At 46.0% G+C, this 16145-nt stretch overlaps 1 protein-coding gene across 1 annotated transcript; it reads left to right on the top strand.

Annotated features, from left to right (window-relative positions):
* The first annotated feature begins 6703 nt into the window (after positions 1 to 6703).
* LOC142361435 (radial spoke head protein 4 homolog A-like) lies at positions 6704 to 13926 on the top strand. Its single transcript, XM_075421426.1, has 6 exons — positions 6704 to 7113; positions 7904 to 8132; positions 9977 to 10729; positions 11902 to 12055; positions 12883 to 13000; positions 13644 to 13926. The coding sequence occupies exons 1-6, from the start codon at positions 6845 to 6847 to the stop codon at positions 13879 to 13881; spliced, it is 1761 nt and encodes a 586-aa protein (XP_075277541.1). The 5' UTR covers positions 6704 to 6844; the 3' UTR covers positions 13882 to 13926.
* Positions 13927 to 16145: the final 2219 nt, after the last annotated feature.

Raw genomic sequence — 16145 nt, forward strand, 5'->3', positions numbered from 1 at the left:
TCAGTTTTCATTGTTTTTGGAACGCCCATAGTGGCAAAACATCTTAGCCAGTGGTGTTTCGCATCGCGTGCCTTTTCTCCCGTACGTGCAGTGGCTACCAGAAATCCTGAGAAAGTATCCACACTAACATGTACATAATGCAGTCGAGCACATGTTGATACATGTGTAACATCACTTTGCCACAACTCATTAGCTGGTAAACCACGGGGGTTCACTCTTGTATATGATGATATGGGTGTAACACATTGACAACCAGGGCACACGCAAACAATTTCTGCGGCTTGCCCTCGAGACAAAGCAAATTGTTTACGCAAGGAAGAGGCATTTTGATGAAAGAAGTTGTCAGATAATCGGGCTTGCTCAAAACTGCGCGGCAGTACTGCTGCCATTGTCAATTGGTCTGCTACAGCATTTCCTTCAGTTATTGGTCCTGGTAGAGTAGTGTGTGACCGTAGATGCATTATGAAATATACATGTACACGATTTTTAAGTAGTGTAGCTCATTTCAATAGCAAGGAAAAAAGTTGTTTGTTATTGACCTCTTTTATCATTGCATCTTCAATGCGTTGAACAATACCCACAACATCTGCAGAATCTGTGACAGCACTGAGTGCTTCATTCGAAAGCAATTCAAAGGCGTGCAAGGCCTCTGATAGTGCAACAACTTGTGTGGATCCTTCAACGATTACAATAGATGATTGCCAACGTGACGAATCTGTTTGTTTCCACACAACCACAGCTTTGTGTGTTTTCCCTGATGCGTCCAGAAACACTGTTCGTGCTCCTTTAACAGGAACAGGAAAACAGCGGTTCTTTGGCTGCGACAGAATTCGAGAGAGGGAATGTAACAGCTTATGATGTGGAAGGGTATAGCGTACGTCATTTCAATAATCAGCTAGAGCGGCTTGCAGCGATAAGGATTCCCTGTTTAATACCACAAAGCCATCTTTAGCCAGCGGCAGGTAAATAGTATCAGGATCGCGTCCTATCAATTGCTGACAACGATTCCAACCTTGTGCTGTTAAGGACACTATCATGTCTACCTTTGTGGTTAATGTTTTCATGGGCATATGAGACAGAAAGATCCATTCCAGAGTCTTCAACTCCTGCTCGTTAGCACACCACCGACCTAAAAGAGCAGAAGGCTGGAAAAAAGCATAAATTTTATACAAATCTACTGGTCACTTGACATTGATTCTGGAGGCAAAGGAAGTTGCGATTTTATCCAAATCTTTCCGCAAGACAGTTTTCACTTGTGGTGTCAATCTCCTGGAAGATGACAAATCTGAGTCCCCTTTCAACAAGGTAAATAGAGGGGACAACTCTTCAGTTGTGATGCCTAAAAGGGGTCGCACCCAATTAATTGTTCCTAATAATTTTTGTAGATCATGAAGAGTGGTGACCTGGTCAACAATACACGACGGTTGTGGGAACACTCGTGAAGTAAAAAGTTTTGCAGAATCACAGAATGGTAGGGGTTGGAAGGGACCTCTGTGGGTCATCTAGTCCAACCCCCCTGCCGAAGCAGGGTCACCTACAGCAGGCTGCACAGGACCTCGTCCAGGCGGGTCTTGAATATCTCCAGAGAAGGAGACTCCACAACCTCCCTGGGCAGCCTGTTCCAGTGCTCCGTCACCCTCAAAGTAAAGAAGTTCTTCCTCAGGTTCAGACGGAACTTCCTGTGCTTCAATTTGTGCCCATTGCCCCTTGTTCTGTCGCTGGGCACCACTGAAAAGAGACTGGCCCCATCCTCCTGACACCCACCCTTGAGATCTTTATAAACATTTATTAGGTCCCCTCTCAGCCTTCTCCAGGCTGAACAAGCCCAGCTCCCTCAGCCTCTACTCATAGGAGAGATGCTGCTGTCCTCTCACCATCCTCGTAGCCCTCCGCTGGACTTTCCAGCAGCTCCTCATCTTTCTTGAAGTGGGGAGCCCAGAACTGGACAGAGTACTCTACTAGGGCAGTGTAGAGGGGAAGGAGAACCTCCCTCGACCTACTGGCCACACTCCTCCTAATGCACCCCAGGATCCCATTAGCTTTCTTGGCAGCCAGGGCACACTGCTGGCTCATGGTCAACCTGTCGTCCACCAGGACACCCAGGTCCCTCTCCGCAGAGCTGCTCTCCAGCAGGTCCGCCCCAAGCCTGTACTGATGCATGAGGTTGTTACTCCCCAGGTGCAGGACCCTGCACTTGCCCTTGTTGAACCTCATCAGGTTCCTCTCTGCCCAACTCTCCAGCCTGTCCAGGTCACGCTGAATGGCAGCACAGCCTTCTGGTGTATCCACCACTCCTCCCAGTTTGGTGTCGTCAGCAAACTTGCGGAGGGTACATTCTAACTCTTCATCCAGGTCATTGATGAAGAAGTTAAACAAGACTGGGCCCAGTACTGACCCCTGGGGGACACCACTAGTTACCAGCCTCCAACTAGACTCAGTGCCGCTGATGACAACCCTCTGAGTTCTGCCTTTCAGCCAGTTCTCATTCCATCTCGCTGACCACTCATCCAGCCCACACTTCCTGAGCTTCCCTAGGAGGATGTTATGGGAGACCGTGTCAAAAGCCTTGCTGAAGTCGAGGTAGACAACATCCACGGCTCTCCCCTCATCTACCCAGCCAGTCATGCCATCATAGAAAGCTATCAGATTGGTCAGGCATGATTTCCCCTTGGTGAATCCATGCTGACTACTCCTGATAACCTTTTCCTCCGCTTGCTTGATAATGAGCTCCAGGATAAGCTGCTCCATCACCTTTCCCGGGATGGAGATGAGGCTGACTGGCCTGTAGTTCCCTGGGTCCTCCTTCTTGCCCTTTTTGAAGATTGGAGTGACATTGGCCTTTCTCCAGTCCTCGGGCACCTCTCCTGTCCTCCAGGACCTCTCAAAGATGATGGAGGGTGGCTCAGCAATGACATCCGCCAGCTCGCTCAGCATCCCAGATACTTCCAGGGCTGCTCTGTCTGCACCTTTTCTGGGGCTGTCTGTAACCGAAGATCTTTAATGACGATTCTAATTTAGCGAAAGCAGTGAGCAGCACATGTTGTGTTTCAGCAGCAAGGAGGACGTCATCCATATAATGATATAAGTAGATCTGATTGAAAGATTGCCGCACTTCTTTTAGTGCTGCATCCACAACTATCTGACAAATCATAGGGCTATTCATCATGCCTCGGGGCAGATTTACCAGACTTTTTTTGGAATGACAAATCTAGGGGTGTTCTATGGACTAGTAGATGGTACCAGGTGACCTAATGCCAGCTGTTTGTCCACAAGGAATTCTACTGCAGTAAGTGAATTGTACACACTTTTTCCAACCAAGGGCTTGAACATAAGGAAAACGGTTCTTGCCGCGCTGTTTCCGGGTCGCGTCAGGGGCAGGGAAGGGGGGCCAGGCTGCGCCGCTGATTGCCGATCGAGGGGAGCCCACTGGCTCGGCAGGAAGGCGTGGCACGCGGGGGGCCGTGTGCCCCAGCAGGTGTAAGGTTCGCTGACCCATCTGGTGTGGTGACTGCTGGCGCTGCAGGCTGTGCTATGTCGGAGGGACTGCGCGGTTTTAGGCTGGAATTCACCCTGCTTTGATCTCAGGTCGGGTACACCGACTGCTGTAGAGGGACCCTGTTGTCCTTTTTTGGTTGCAAGCTGAAATAGCAAGATCTCAGCGGCTTCCTCTTGTTCAATTTGTCTCACAATAGCAGGTTTTTTTTGCTTGCTAAGTACTGATTGCCAGTCAGAAGGGGTCATGAGTTAAGATTCTCCTATAGCCTGTATAAGGTTCATAGTAACGAAGCCTGGAGACCATATTCTTGTATGGATTTCTGAACTTCCTTAATAACCTCGTATGGTAAATAAGCATACTCTGGGGCTTGGTTAGGCTTATATACTACAGGCATAGCTTGAAGGATGGAAACATCTCCTTTGCAGAGCGCATCAATCCTACATTTATCTAATAATACGTTCGACCGTCTGACAACATTCAGTGGTCCCGTACGAGTCAGAGGCTGTGTAGGAGCCAAAGAGGGGGGTGTAGGAGCAGAAGGGAGCGTTTTAGGAGCAAAAGGGGGGGGGGTTAATAAGTGACATACGCGATATCGATTTTTGTCATTGTGCCTGTAAAATTTCATCTGCTGAGGGGGCGGGGGTTGCCGTAACCTTCACCGGAGTTAGCGGCGGGTATAAATCAGGTCCATCCTCGGTGTCGATTTCTCTGGGATCAAAAGGGTCGTCAGATTCTAGCGGATCTACCCCCCGCATTCCCTGTGTTGAGTTAGGGGTTTCATCCTACGCAGGACTAAATGTTTCAAAAGACTGCAGCTCCGTCTGTTCCTGCTTTTGTGAGAACGGAGGAGGGGCAGCTGATGCTTGTAAGACAGTTTCTGCAGGTTTTAGAGCATTTAAACCTGAATACACTGTTTTCCAAGTAATAATGATTTCGTCAGGGACTTCAAACCGCAAGTCTTTTTTCATCTGCAATTCCCCCCCCCAGCTTTGCCCACAACAAGCTATCATATGAAACTGAGAAGGGTACCACGAGCAATAGCCTCTTATCTAAACTAACAATTTAACCAACTTTGTAAATGGTACTGCAGACCCTTGTTCTTTCAAAATTGTCTGTAAAATCTCTTGATGGAGGTTTTGCTCCCTTGTAGCTCACTGTCCCATCTTATAAATCTGCAGCTGCTCACCTCAATCGTTCCAGCGAAGGGTGATGTCTCCTCTTGTGTGTGCGCATGCGTGCATATGTCTCTCCTCTTGGTCCCAGCTGTGGTTCACCACTGGTAATAATCTCCAACTCCAAATATCTTCGTATCCAAATATCTTTATATCCACATATCTTTATGTTCGAATATCTTCATGTTCGAAAACCCACGTTCGGGCGCCATTTGTGGTGAATGACTTCACGAACCCCAATCTTGTGCTCGATCAGAATCATTTTATTGCTCAAGTGAATACCTTCTATACTAGTACAATAGTTACTAGAGCAATCAGCTTTGGATTGGTGGCTTTGCGAATGACAGTTCACGGTTGCTGTTTTCCAGGATCTTTTGCAGCTGGATGTGTGAAAACAGCTTATCTCCTGAGAACGGCAAAGGGAGGGAAAAGATGCGCTGATCCTTCAGGGTCATGAGAGAGTGCTGTTCTGTCTCAGGTGACATGGTTTCCCACACAGAGGGGATGTCCGGACTCCACCTCCTGCGGGACTGTGCTGCGCTTTGACTCCCAAAGGCCCTGAACTCAGCCCCAATGCCCGCTGACCCCCAGGGTGCTGGCACAAGGGACCATCCCAAACTCCTCCTCTACCAGTCATCACCAAACAACAACATCTCCCCACCCAGAACATGGTTCAGCAGACACAGTCAGAAGAGAGAAAGGATCATTTTATTGCAAATGTTGACTGCGGGCAGCCCAGGAGTCACACAGGTTCAGCGAGAAACAGGAAAACGGCACCTACAATGACAGAGCCAGAAAGCACTGATAAACCCACAGAGGCAGCAGCAGGCAGGACTGGGTTCCCCTCTCTTTGGGGAACACACTTGCCAAGGAATTGTTGGAGGCCCAGAACACACAGCTGTTGCTGGCACTGACTGCGGGGTGGCTCTGGTGCCTGATCCCCATGGGTGATGCCCTTCGAGCACTGGGCGCAGGCAGAGATGCCCAGTGCCCCTGTGCCACGCAGCAGGGCTCGATGGGGAGCACCTGGGCAGCTGCCGTGGAGTTCTTTACACACCCTGCGCAGCACCATCCCTCGCCGTCCCTTGCCACCGACTTGCACTGACTCAGAGCAGTGCTGGGAGCTGGGAAACCTGGGCAGCAGTGCCTGGTACCCACCTGGGCTTCCTGACCTGCCGGAACTTCCTGCGTTTTTTCTGTTTTCTATCCTCAAAAGTGTTTTCTCTCTTCCTCCTTTTTCTTTCTGCTTGGCTTTCCCTCTCCTCTCCCTAGGCCTCTTTTCTCTTTCGCTGTCTTTGCTTTTCGGTGTCCTGAGGAGAGCCTGCACATCTTTGAATGCCACAGTGGGATTAGACAGGTAAAGCCAGGACACGCTGGAGTCAGTTCTGATTTTAACCAAAGCGAGCTGGTTTTACCTTCTTTCCTCTGACAGGCTCCTCTGTTGGTCCAGGCGGAGCAGGGAGCCAGCTGCGCTCTCAGGGGCGGTTGGAGGCAAAGCTCGAGGTGCCTAAACCAGAAAACTGGGAGTGAACAGGTGCCGAGAGACGGCCGGGAGTAGGAAGCATCTGATTGCCAAATTGCCACCTTGGCTCTGCCGAGAAGATGCCGGTTTGCATCATCCCCGTTTTGCACAGGGCACCCACCCCAAAACAGGCTTGATGAAGCTGTGATGAAGCAGGATGTGAGCAAAAGCCCTCTCAAATGGACAGCTGCTCCCCTCTGTCTTTTTGGGGGGGGGGTATTTCCTGGGTAGTTTGTTCCACTTTTGCTTACAGCGCACAGCCCGGCAGCGGGGGGGGAGGATCCAACCAGGCGCACCAGAGATCGGCCCCGAGGGCCCGGCTGCCGCGGGCGTGCTCGGCGCCGCGGGCCCAGCCGCTGCCTTCAGCCCGGCGCGGGGGAAGCGGGCGGGGGCGCCGAGCCCCCACGGAAGCCCCCGCGGCCCGCCCCGGCCTCGCCCCGCCCGCCCCGCCGGCGTCCCTAGCAACGCGCCCGCTGTGCCTGGGCCGCCCCCCCCCCGCGGCCGGCAGGCGTTTTTGCGCGACGGGCGGAGGAGCGGTCGGCGGCGGAGGGGCGGCTCGGTGCCTCGTGCAAGCTACAGGTGCCAGAAATAAACATCAGCCAGAGGTTCACGCTGGGACAAGGCTCTTGTCGGGCGCAGGAGGCAAGGCAAAGCATGGATCAGTCGTACGCACTAGGATTAGAGCCTTACCAAACGCAGGAACCAGACAGTGCCTGTCAGAGATACGCAGGAGGACAAGATCCCTACCAAGGCTCTGCAGGGGGGCATGGCCCCTGTCAGCCACATGAACCAGGTTATGGTCTCTGTCGGCCAGGATACAGTCCGTACGATGATCAGATACCAGATCCCAAATCCCGAATGCTGGCAATTCAGAATGCAAAAGCCTATTTACTGAAGAGCAGCACAACATCTGGCCTGAACTTGTAAGTCTGAAAAAGGGACACAGTTGAAAGGGGTAGGAAGTACGAGTGGAGGGAGAAGTTGTGACAGTAAATGAGCAGAGGGTTATGTTAAGACCGGGAGGCATACTAGGGGTTATATATAGAAAGGGTGAACATGTTATAAAGGCAATAATTCACTGCTATGTGATACTCGTGTGTGTCCAACATTTTTCAGAACCAAAATTCCTAAGGCAGTTTACAGAGACAAAGAGACATTGATGTGATTAACAGCAAGTTTAAATTAAATTAATGCTTCAGCTCCTGAGGCAGGTGTGGTATATACCAAAAATGGAAGATGGGAGTACCCCTAACTATGTAATAATCAGGCTAGTTTCTGTTGCCTTCATAGGCGTGGCGACCTGGTTCAGGAACGGCACGGCGACCTACCCCCCGGCCGCTCGGGCCATCAGCTCGCAGACACCAATGTGGTGGACAGCAAATGGCGTTTATTGATAAGTAGCACAGTATTATATAGCTTAGGTTTACAGCGTCACTTCTGTCTGCTTACGTCATGGGCTAAACGCTATTGGCTATCAGGACAGGAGGGGGGGGCCTAGCTTTCCGTACAGCGCGACATCTTCCGACCGCCAAGCCCTAACTATCCACAAGTTTCAAGTCTAATTTCCCGTAATGCTGCATGATCCCCTTTCTTCTAACTAGCTCTGAGGTTCCTCTAAAGCTACAGGTGATTAGTTTCTACTTTTGATATTAAAAACATAATATTCTAAGACTTTCGTATAGTAGGCCAATAATATTTACATTTATATGACAGATATGATCATCTTGCTAATATGCTAACAAAGATCCTGGATGAGCAGCCCACAAATGCAGTAGACATAATTGAGAATATCAGCAAGGATGTCAAGTGGGCTCAGTTTCAGAAAAAAATGGACACTCTTCGAGATCAACATGAGATTCTTCCAACATTTGAAGCTGCAGAAAAGCGTAAATCTTTGTTCCTCAAGGCAGATGGAGGAGATGAAGAACTGGAAGAAGAGACAGTGAGTTACTACCAGAGAAAAACAGATGTTGTATATACCAGGGAATGGATGGGAGGATGGCAGGAAGGGAAAGGAGGAAGGGAGGAATTGTGATTTGTGTAGTATTGCCTCTCATGACGTTAAAAATAATTGCGGCCACAGTACCAGGTATGCTCTTCATAGTCGACTTGGTCCCATGTCTAGCTGTGAAGAAGAAAACCCATCTGGTTACTTAGTTGGGATTTTTTCCTGTAGTAAATCTGATATCCTGAGCCTTTAAAATCATAGATGTTCTAGAGATGATGAACAGAAAGTAAAGGTTACAGTATCTCCCACATGCCAGTTCAACATGGAATATTGCATCCAAATTTTTTTTCTTTAGCTAAAAGTGACATTTCTTTACCTAAAGTGACCACAATTCTGGACACCAGTTCCAGAATATTGTGCACAGCTGCTACTGTAAATTAGACAATGGCAAATTTTGTGATCCTTCCAGCTCCAGCTGTGGTTCCAGACTGTCCTTCTCCAACTGAAAAAAAATATAATGAAGAACTACTAGAATTGAAAAGCCACTTACTAAAACAGGGGATTTTTTTCAGTATTCTGTTGCTTATACGCAGAAGCATTTGTATCCAACAAAAATAGAATTCTCATAATAACCAAGGGAAACTAATGAACAAGATCATGGCAAATTTTGTGATCCTTCCAGCTCCAGCTGTGGTTCCAGACTGTCCTTCTCCAACTGAAAAAAAATATAATGAAGAACTACTAGAATTGAAAAGCCACTTACTAAAACAGGGGATTTTTTTCAGTATTCTGTTGCTTATACGCAGAAGCATTTGTATCCAACAAAAATAGAATTCTTATAATAACCAAGGGAAACTAATGAACAAGATGCTGATTTTCATATGAAGTTACCAGTATATATTCAAGTGAACTGCCATTGCAGAATACAAATAATAACAACAGAAGACATAGTCTTTCATCTTTTCCATATCCTATTACTTATTTTACAGTAACAGTATACCGTGGTAAAAATGGAAAAAAGTAGGGTATTTCAGAAAGGAATTTTGCATTTTTCGTACTCCTGTCTATCTTGCTTTGATAGAAGAAACCTGGAAGGGCCAAAGAGATTCCATATGAAATTAGCACTACTTCTTCCGTATTCCCTACCCTGCTGTGTACTTCGAGTATCTTTGTCTGTGTGGTATAATCACCTACCCCCGTGAAATGAGAGAAGGATGATAGAGAATGGAAATATTTAATGAAATCTTCAGTATTGGCCTAGTTCTGCTTCCACTGAAGCCACCTGCAGTCTTATTATGGACTTTAGTAAGAGCAGGGGCCAGTATTTTAAGAAATTCAGGGAGCTTTATGCCAAGGTGTTCAAAAGAAAAACATGAATTCCAGACAAATACTGCTGGTCTGGTGTCTAAGCACATAAGATATGTATTATATTTTCCCCAAATGCATCTACCACAAATACAAGGAAGCACATTTACATGGTTTGCAACCATCAAGGTCTCTTACATAGCTGACATGCCCTAGCACTGAAGTCCTTTGGAGATCCTGTGCAAGAATTCTGACTTTCCTTATTTTTCAGCAATTAAAGTGAGTTTGAATTTTTAAATCCTGTATTCTAAATGCTGCAGTTCATCTGTGTTGTCTTTTGTACCCTTAAAATGGCATTTTTAATTTCTGTAAATGGTAGTGGAAGATGTAGTGAATCAATGTGTGCAAAACACTTTGAGAGAACAAGTGGACTACAGGAAAGTGAAGTATAACATTCAGTGGATAACATGTTTAATTTTTCAAACAGATTAATATACTGTTCTTCAGCTCTAACTCCAGGTCTTCTTTCACAGGGAGAGACCCCTCTACCTAATGTGATGGAAACAGCCTTTTATTTTGAACAGGCTGGAATTGGCTTGAGCAAAGATGAATCCTTTCACATATTCCTTGCCCTTAAAAAACTTATTAGTGTTCAGCCAATCCAGACCTGTCGCTTCTGGGGCAAAATTTTGGGCCTAGAGATGAACTATATTATAGCTGAAGTACAGTACCGTGAGGGGGAAGAGGACGCGGAAGTAGAAGAGGAAGAAGGTACTGAGGAAGGAGGGAAAGGGATGGGTGAGGTCGAAGACAAAGATGAGGAGAAAGAAGAAGATGAACCACCAAAGTCCACCTATAAGCCCCCACCTGTCATCCCAAAAGAAGAAAATGGGACTGGGGCTAATAAATATGTCTACTTTGTCTGTAATGAGCCAGGCAAACCCTGGGTGAAGTTGCCTCCAGTGACACCAGCCCAGATTGTCTGTGCCAGGAAAATCAAGAAGTTCTTCACTGGTAGGCTGGATGCTCCTGTTGTGAGCTTTCCTCCGTTCCCTGGAAATGAGGCCAATTACCTGCGTGCGCAGATAGCTCGCATCTCAGCGGGAACCCACATCTCTCCCATTGGATTTTACCAGTTTGCAGAGGAAGAAGGAGACGAAGAGGAGGAGGCAGAAGGAGGAAGAGATACATATGAAGAAAACCCCGATTTTCAGCCTCTTTCTGTGGCTGAAATGGTGGATTCTCTCTCCGCGTGGGTACACCATGGACAGAGTATTCTAAGGCAGGTATGTTCTGGCATAGCTCACAAGCTCCTCGGATACCATTCACACTGTAGTACTTGTAGGGTTTCAGAATGTAAGTGACACTCCCCACCCGCACATTTGAACTATTCTCCAGGAACAGTTTTGGACTGAATATTTTTCTACAGAAAATATGTTTGATATAGTATATAATACATAAATTTGCTGCACATATTTATATATATATATATATATATATATATATATTTAGGAACCTTCTAGATTTAGTACTTTTTTCAGTGGTGTGTTCTTGAGGTGAAAACCTATCTGTAGATAACAGTATGGAGTTAGGCCATGATAGATAACAATAATTTCTGGTGATCTTCTGTATTAGGTTTTATTTTTTTAAGTCCTTAGCTGACAAGAAATGTTTTAAATTCTCTTTTCTTTGGTAGGATGCTAAAATGCAGATAGCTTATGATTGTATGCTAAAGAGAACTTATTTGATGCTTTCTTCTGCTTTATTTTTTGTTGCTTACTTTCTTCCGTGAAACATGAAAACGAAAAAGCTCAAAACCAAAATATTGTAAGTAAAATTGTGGCATAAAATATTTGTGGCATCAGGCTAGTGGTGGAAAGAGGTATTACTAATTTGATGGTCATTGCTGGATGACTTGCTGGCCAGTCTACCAATTCAAGAATGCTCATGTAAAATAACAGCAAATGGTAGGAAATAAGGTTTAAAATTATTACCAGCAAAACAACAGTTGTAAAAGTAAAATCTGTATGCACTAGAATCTTAAGAACATTTTGTTATGTTCCTCTAACTGGTAGCTAAATAACAAGGCAGACTTTAAAAGGAAGGGGCAGAGTCCATAAGTGGTAGCCTCTTACAATGGTAATCTAGCAAGGTTACAAACTGAACTGTCAAGGAACTGAACACTATGAAATAACAAAAAGCTGATGACAGAGGTGTAAGGTTATTGTGAAATAGTAAGCAGGGATGAGGGAGGAATGACGGATATAGGGAACACTCTGCCAAGAGGATACAATATGCTGACAACAATATACCAGTTACAGAATAAATATTTTTCTTTTCTCTTTCCCCCACCCATCCCCTAACTGTGTGTGCGTGTGCCTGAGCCAGTTGTTTTCATTGGCTTGCACTCTGTCAGTGTTTGTTACATGTATTTGTTATTTTTCCATATCAATTATAGGGTCGCTGTGTTTGGCTTAATCCTTTTCAAAAATCAGAGGAAGAAGAAGAAGAAGAAGAAGAAGAAGAAGAAGAGGAGGAAAAAGCAGAGAAGCCAGATGAACTACAGCAAGAAACAGGACCTCCTCTTCTCACTCCAGTCTCTGAAGATGAAGGTATTCTTCATGGAATATGAAGTTTTTGATAGAGAGCCACTAGGAATGTTGGCATGTAGGTAGTAACATTTGAAGTTGTAGGACTCTGACACTTCATGGAGCAATATCATTTGCCCCTGTAGGGTCAGCACATTCTTTCATGAAACTGATCAAAAACAAAATGGTTAAGAGTATTGACATTAAAACTGAAATAATTGGGTTTACTAGTTAACAATCTTGTTGAGAATAAAGAGGAAAATTACTGCAGACTTGTCAGGCTACTGCAAGTTCAGGACAACTCACTACATGAAATATGTTGTTCTTTTTCAATCATCGTTTTGGACAAAAAAAAAGGTGCATGTGCACACATAGATAAATAAATATATATACTTACACACACACACAGATGTACAAGTAAGAATTTAGATCCTGTAGCATATTACTGCAGCAAATCATGGGAATACGGGAACCTGAATGTTAGATTACATCAATAGTATTTTCCTACTCTCCATTCTTTGATCAAGGTGAAACATCACTATATAATTTATCTGTAAGTCATAAACAGTCCTTGACAAAGGAAACAGCGGTGAGTACTACTGAATTTCAGGAGCATGATCTTTTCTGTACGTGGCTCTATTGGCATTCCTGTGATACCTACCCATACATCCAAACCACCTGTCTGAACACAGTGCCTGCATTTATTGTTTCCGAATTCAGGCTCTTCTAACATGCAACTTAATACAGCCATTGCTGGAATTCTGTGAAAGTCTTGTAGCTCAGTCTTAAATATTTTGTAGAGGCTCTTAAGTCAATTTATTCATAGATTGTGTGTGTTTGGCTGCCTCCAGGAATTCAAAACATCCCTGCTTGGACAGCTCAGCCTTCTACAAACCTGATCCCGCAGTACGCTGTCGCAGTCCTCCAGTCTAACCGATGGCCCGGAGCGTACGCCTTTGCATCTGGCAAGTGAGTCTCTAGATGATGTGGTTACAACACAGACTGTATATGCTAAACACAGATACCTTTCTAATGAAGTCAAGGTTGTTTTATTATTAATTCACTAATTCTAACTTTTCTGGAAACTGATGGAGAGGGCCACCTAAACGTGCACAGCAACAGTAAATATGTGTTTAAGACTGGAAATGAATAATCATTGGAAAGGCTAGTATAAAGTTGATGGCTGTAAATGTCCAGTTAGTATTTGGGCACGGCCCTTGATTTAAAACCTGTATTCTTGAGTCTGTGGTACTTTTTTTCAAAAATAGCTACATCCTGTGGTTCGAGTGTTCATTCGTGTCCACTGCACATGGTACAGTCATTACCGCTGCGTGCTTTTAAATGGGCACTGGAGCTGGTGTCAGAAGCGGCGCTAAGTTACCGGAGTGAAGTTGGAGTCATATTGCAATGTAGTGCAGTGACAGAGCACAGCCTTCACCATTTTAGCATTTGGAGACCTTTCAGTGGAAGATATACTAATAAACGGTGCCATCTTTTAAATACTTCTGTTGCAGGATATCTGCACCACAGGGAATTTTTGCACAGCGGAGTAAGGAATCCACCGATGTTTTGTCAGGGGGAGAATGTGTGATCTTTCACTTTTCTTTCTTAGGAAATTTGATAACATTTACTTTGGCTGGGGTCACAAATACAGCCCAGAGAACCACACTCCCGCCCTGCCGCCGCCAGCGCAAGCGGAGTACCCCAGCGGGCCCGAAATCACCGAGACGAGAGACCCCACTCTGGCAGAGGAGCTGGCCTTCCAGGCTGCCAGGGAAGAAGCCTCAGCTGCCGCCGAGGAAGAGGAGGAAGACGTTGCTGAGGACGATGAAGAGGAGGAGGATGACTAAAAGGCGGGGGAGCGGGGGGAACATTTTTGTTTAGAAAAAAATCTAAGCGTGAATACTACTTTTAATAAATAAGTCATGAATTAGTTGACCCGTGCAGGGATGATGCCTTTTTTGCTCTCTGCCGGCTGCCCTTGGCAGCCGCCCTCCCCGCCGCCGGCGCCGCGCTGCTGCCGCGGGAGGCGCCACCGCAAAGCCGACTCCTCCGAGAAGAGCGGCCGACCATCGCAGGGCTCTCGACAGGCGGGGAGGGGTCGCGGCACGCCTCAGCCACCTGCCCCTCGCTACACTTTCCCTGCCACCCCCGTTCCCCCCGTCAGCGCTTGGAGAGTGGTACGCTCCGCCGTGGCGCATGGTCTGCGCGGGCCAATAGGAAGCGTCCTCGGGAGAAGTTCAAACTCCGGTGGCACACACGTACCCCCTTCCCCACGTTATTAGTTCCGCAGGACCTGTCCATTGCGATTCCCCAAATTCTTTATACCATACTTTTGGTCGAGCCACAAACGGAGGGACCATCCCGAATTGGTGGTCAGCTGCTGTTGTAAATAATTGATGATCAGAACGATTTAAAAAGTGAAGTACATATAATGCTTTGTCTAACTGTTCCTGTGGGGTAACACTGCCCATAGGATTCCCCCTTTTTTGTTTATTTACCATAGCTTTGAGGGTCCCATGGACACGTTCAACAATGGCTTGTGTCCAGTGGGAGAATGCAGTATACGTGTAACATGTTGTGTACCCCGGTCCTGTAGGAAGACAGAAATTGTCTGCGAAACATAGCTGGACCATTATCAGTTTTCATTGTTTTTGGAACGCCCATAGTGGCAAAACATCTTAGCCAGTGGTGTTTCGCATCGCGTGCCTTTTCTCCCGTACGTGCAGTGGCTACCAGAAATCCTGAGAAAGTATCCACACTAACATGTACATAATGCAGTCGAGCACATGTTGATACATGTGTAACATCACTTTGCCACAACTCATTAGCTGGTAAACCACGGGGGTTCACTCTTGTATATGATGATATGGGTGTAACACATTGACAACCAGGGCACACGCAAACAATTTCTGCGGCTTGCCCTCGAGACAAAGCAAATTGTTTACGCAAGGAAGAGGCATTTTGATGAAAGAAGTTGTCAGATAATCGGGCTTGCTCAAAACTGCGCGGCAGTACTGCTGCCATTGTCAATTGGTCTGCTACAGCATTTCCTTCAGTTATTGGTCCTGGTAGAGTAGTGTGTGACCGTAGATGCATTATGAAATATACATGTACACGATTTTTAAGTAGTGTAGCTCATTTCAATAGCAAGGAAAAAAGTTGTTTGTTATTGACCTCTTTTATCATTGCATCTTCAATGCGTTGAACAATACCCACAACATCTGCAGAATCTGTGACAGCACTGAGTGCTTCATTCGAAAGCAATTCAAAGGCGTGCAAGGCCTCTGATAGTGCAACAACTTGTGTGGATCCTTCAACGATTACAATAGATGATTGCCAACGTGACGAATCTGTTTGTTTCCACACAACCACAGCTTTGTGTGTTTTCCCTGATGCGTCCAGAAACACTGTTCGTGCTCCTTTAACAGGAACAGGAAAACAGCGGTTCTTTGGCTGCGACAGAATTCGAGAGAGGGAATGTAACAGCTTATGATGTGGAAGGGTATAGCGTACGTCATTTCAATAATCAGCTAGAGCGGCTTGCAGCGATAAGGATTCCCTGTTTAATACCACAAAGCCATCTTTAGCCAGCGGCAGGTAAATAGTATCAGGATCGCGTCCTATCAATTGCTGACAACGATTCCAACCTTGTGCTGTTAAGGACACTATCATGTCTACCTTTGTGGTTAATGTTTTCATGGGCATATGAGACAGAAAGATCCATTCCAGAGTCTTCAACTCCTGCTCGTTAGCACACCACCGACCTAAAAGAGCAGAAGGCTGGAAAAAAGCATAAATTTTATACAAATCTACTGGTCACTTGACATTGATTCTGGAGGCAAAGGAAGTTGCGATTTTATCCAAATCTTTCCGCAAGACAGTTTTCACTTGTGGTGTCAGTCTCCTGGAAGATGACAAATCTGAGTCCCCTTTCAACAAGGTAAATAGAGGGGACAACTCTTCAGTTGTGATGCCTAAAAGGGGTCGCACCCAATTAATTGTTCCTAATAATTTTTGTAGATCATGAAGAGTGGTGACCTGGTCAACAATACACGACGGTTGTGGGAACACTCGTGAAGTAAAAAGTTTTGCAGAATCACAGAATGGTAGG

Source organism: Opisthocomus hoazin, chromosome 5 (assembly GCF_030867145.1).
Source record: "Opisthocomus hoazin isolate bOpiHoa1 chromosome 5, bOpiHoa1.hap1, whole genome shotgun sequence".
Lineage (NCBI taxonomy): Eukaryota > Metazoa > Chordata > Aves > Opisthocomiformes > Opisthocomidae > Opisthocomus > Opisthocomus hoazin.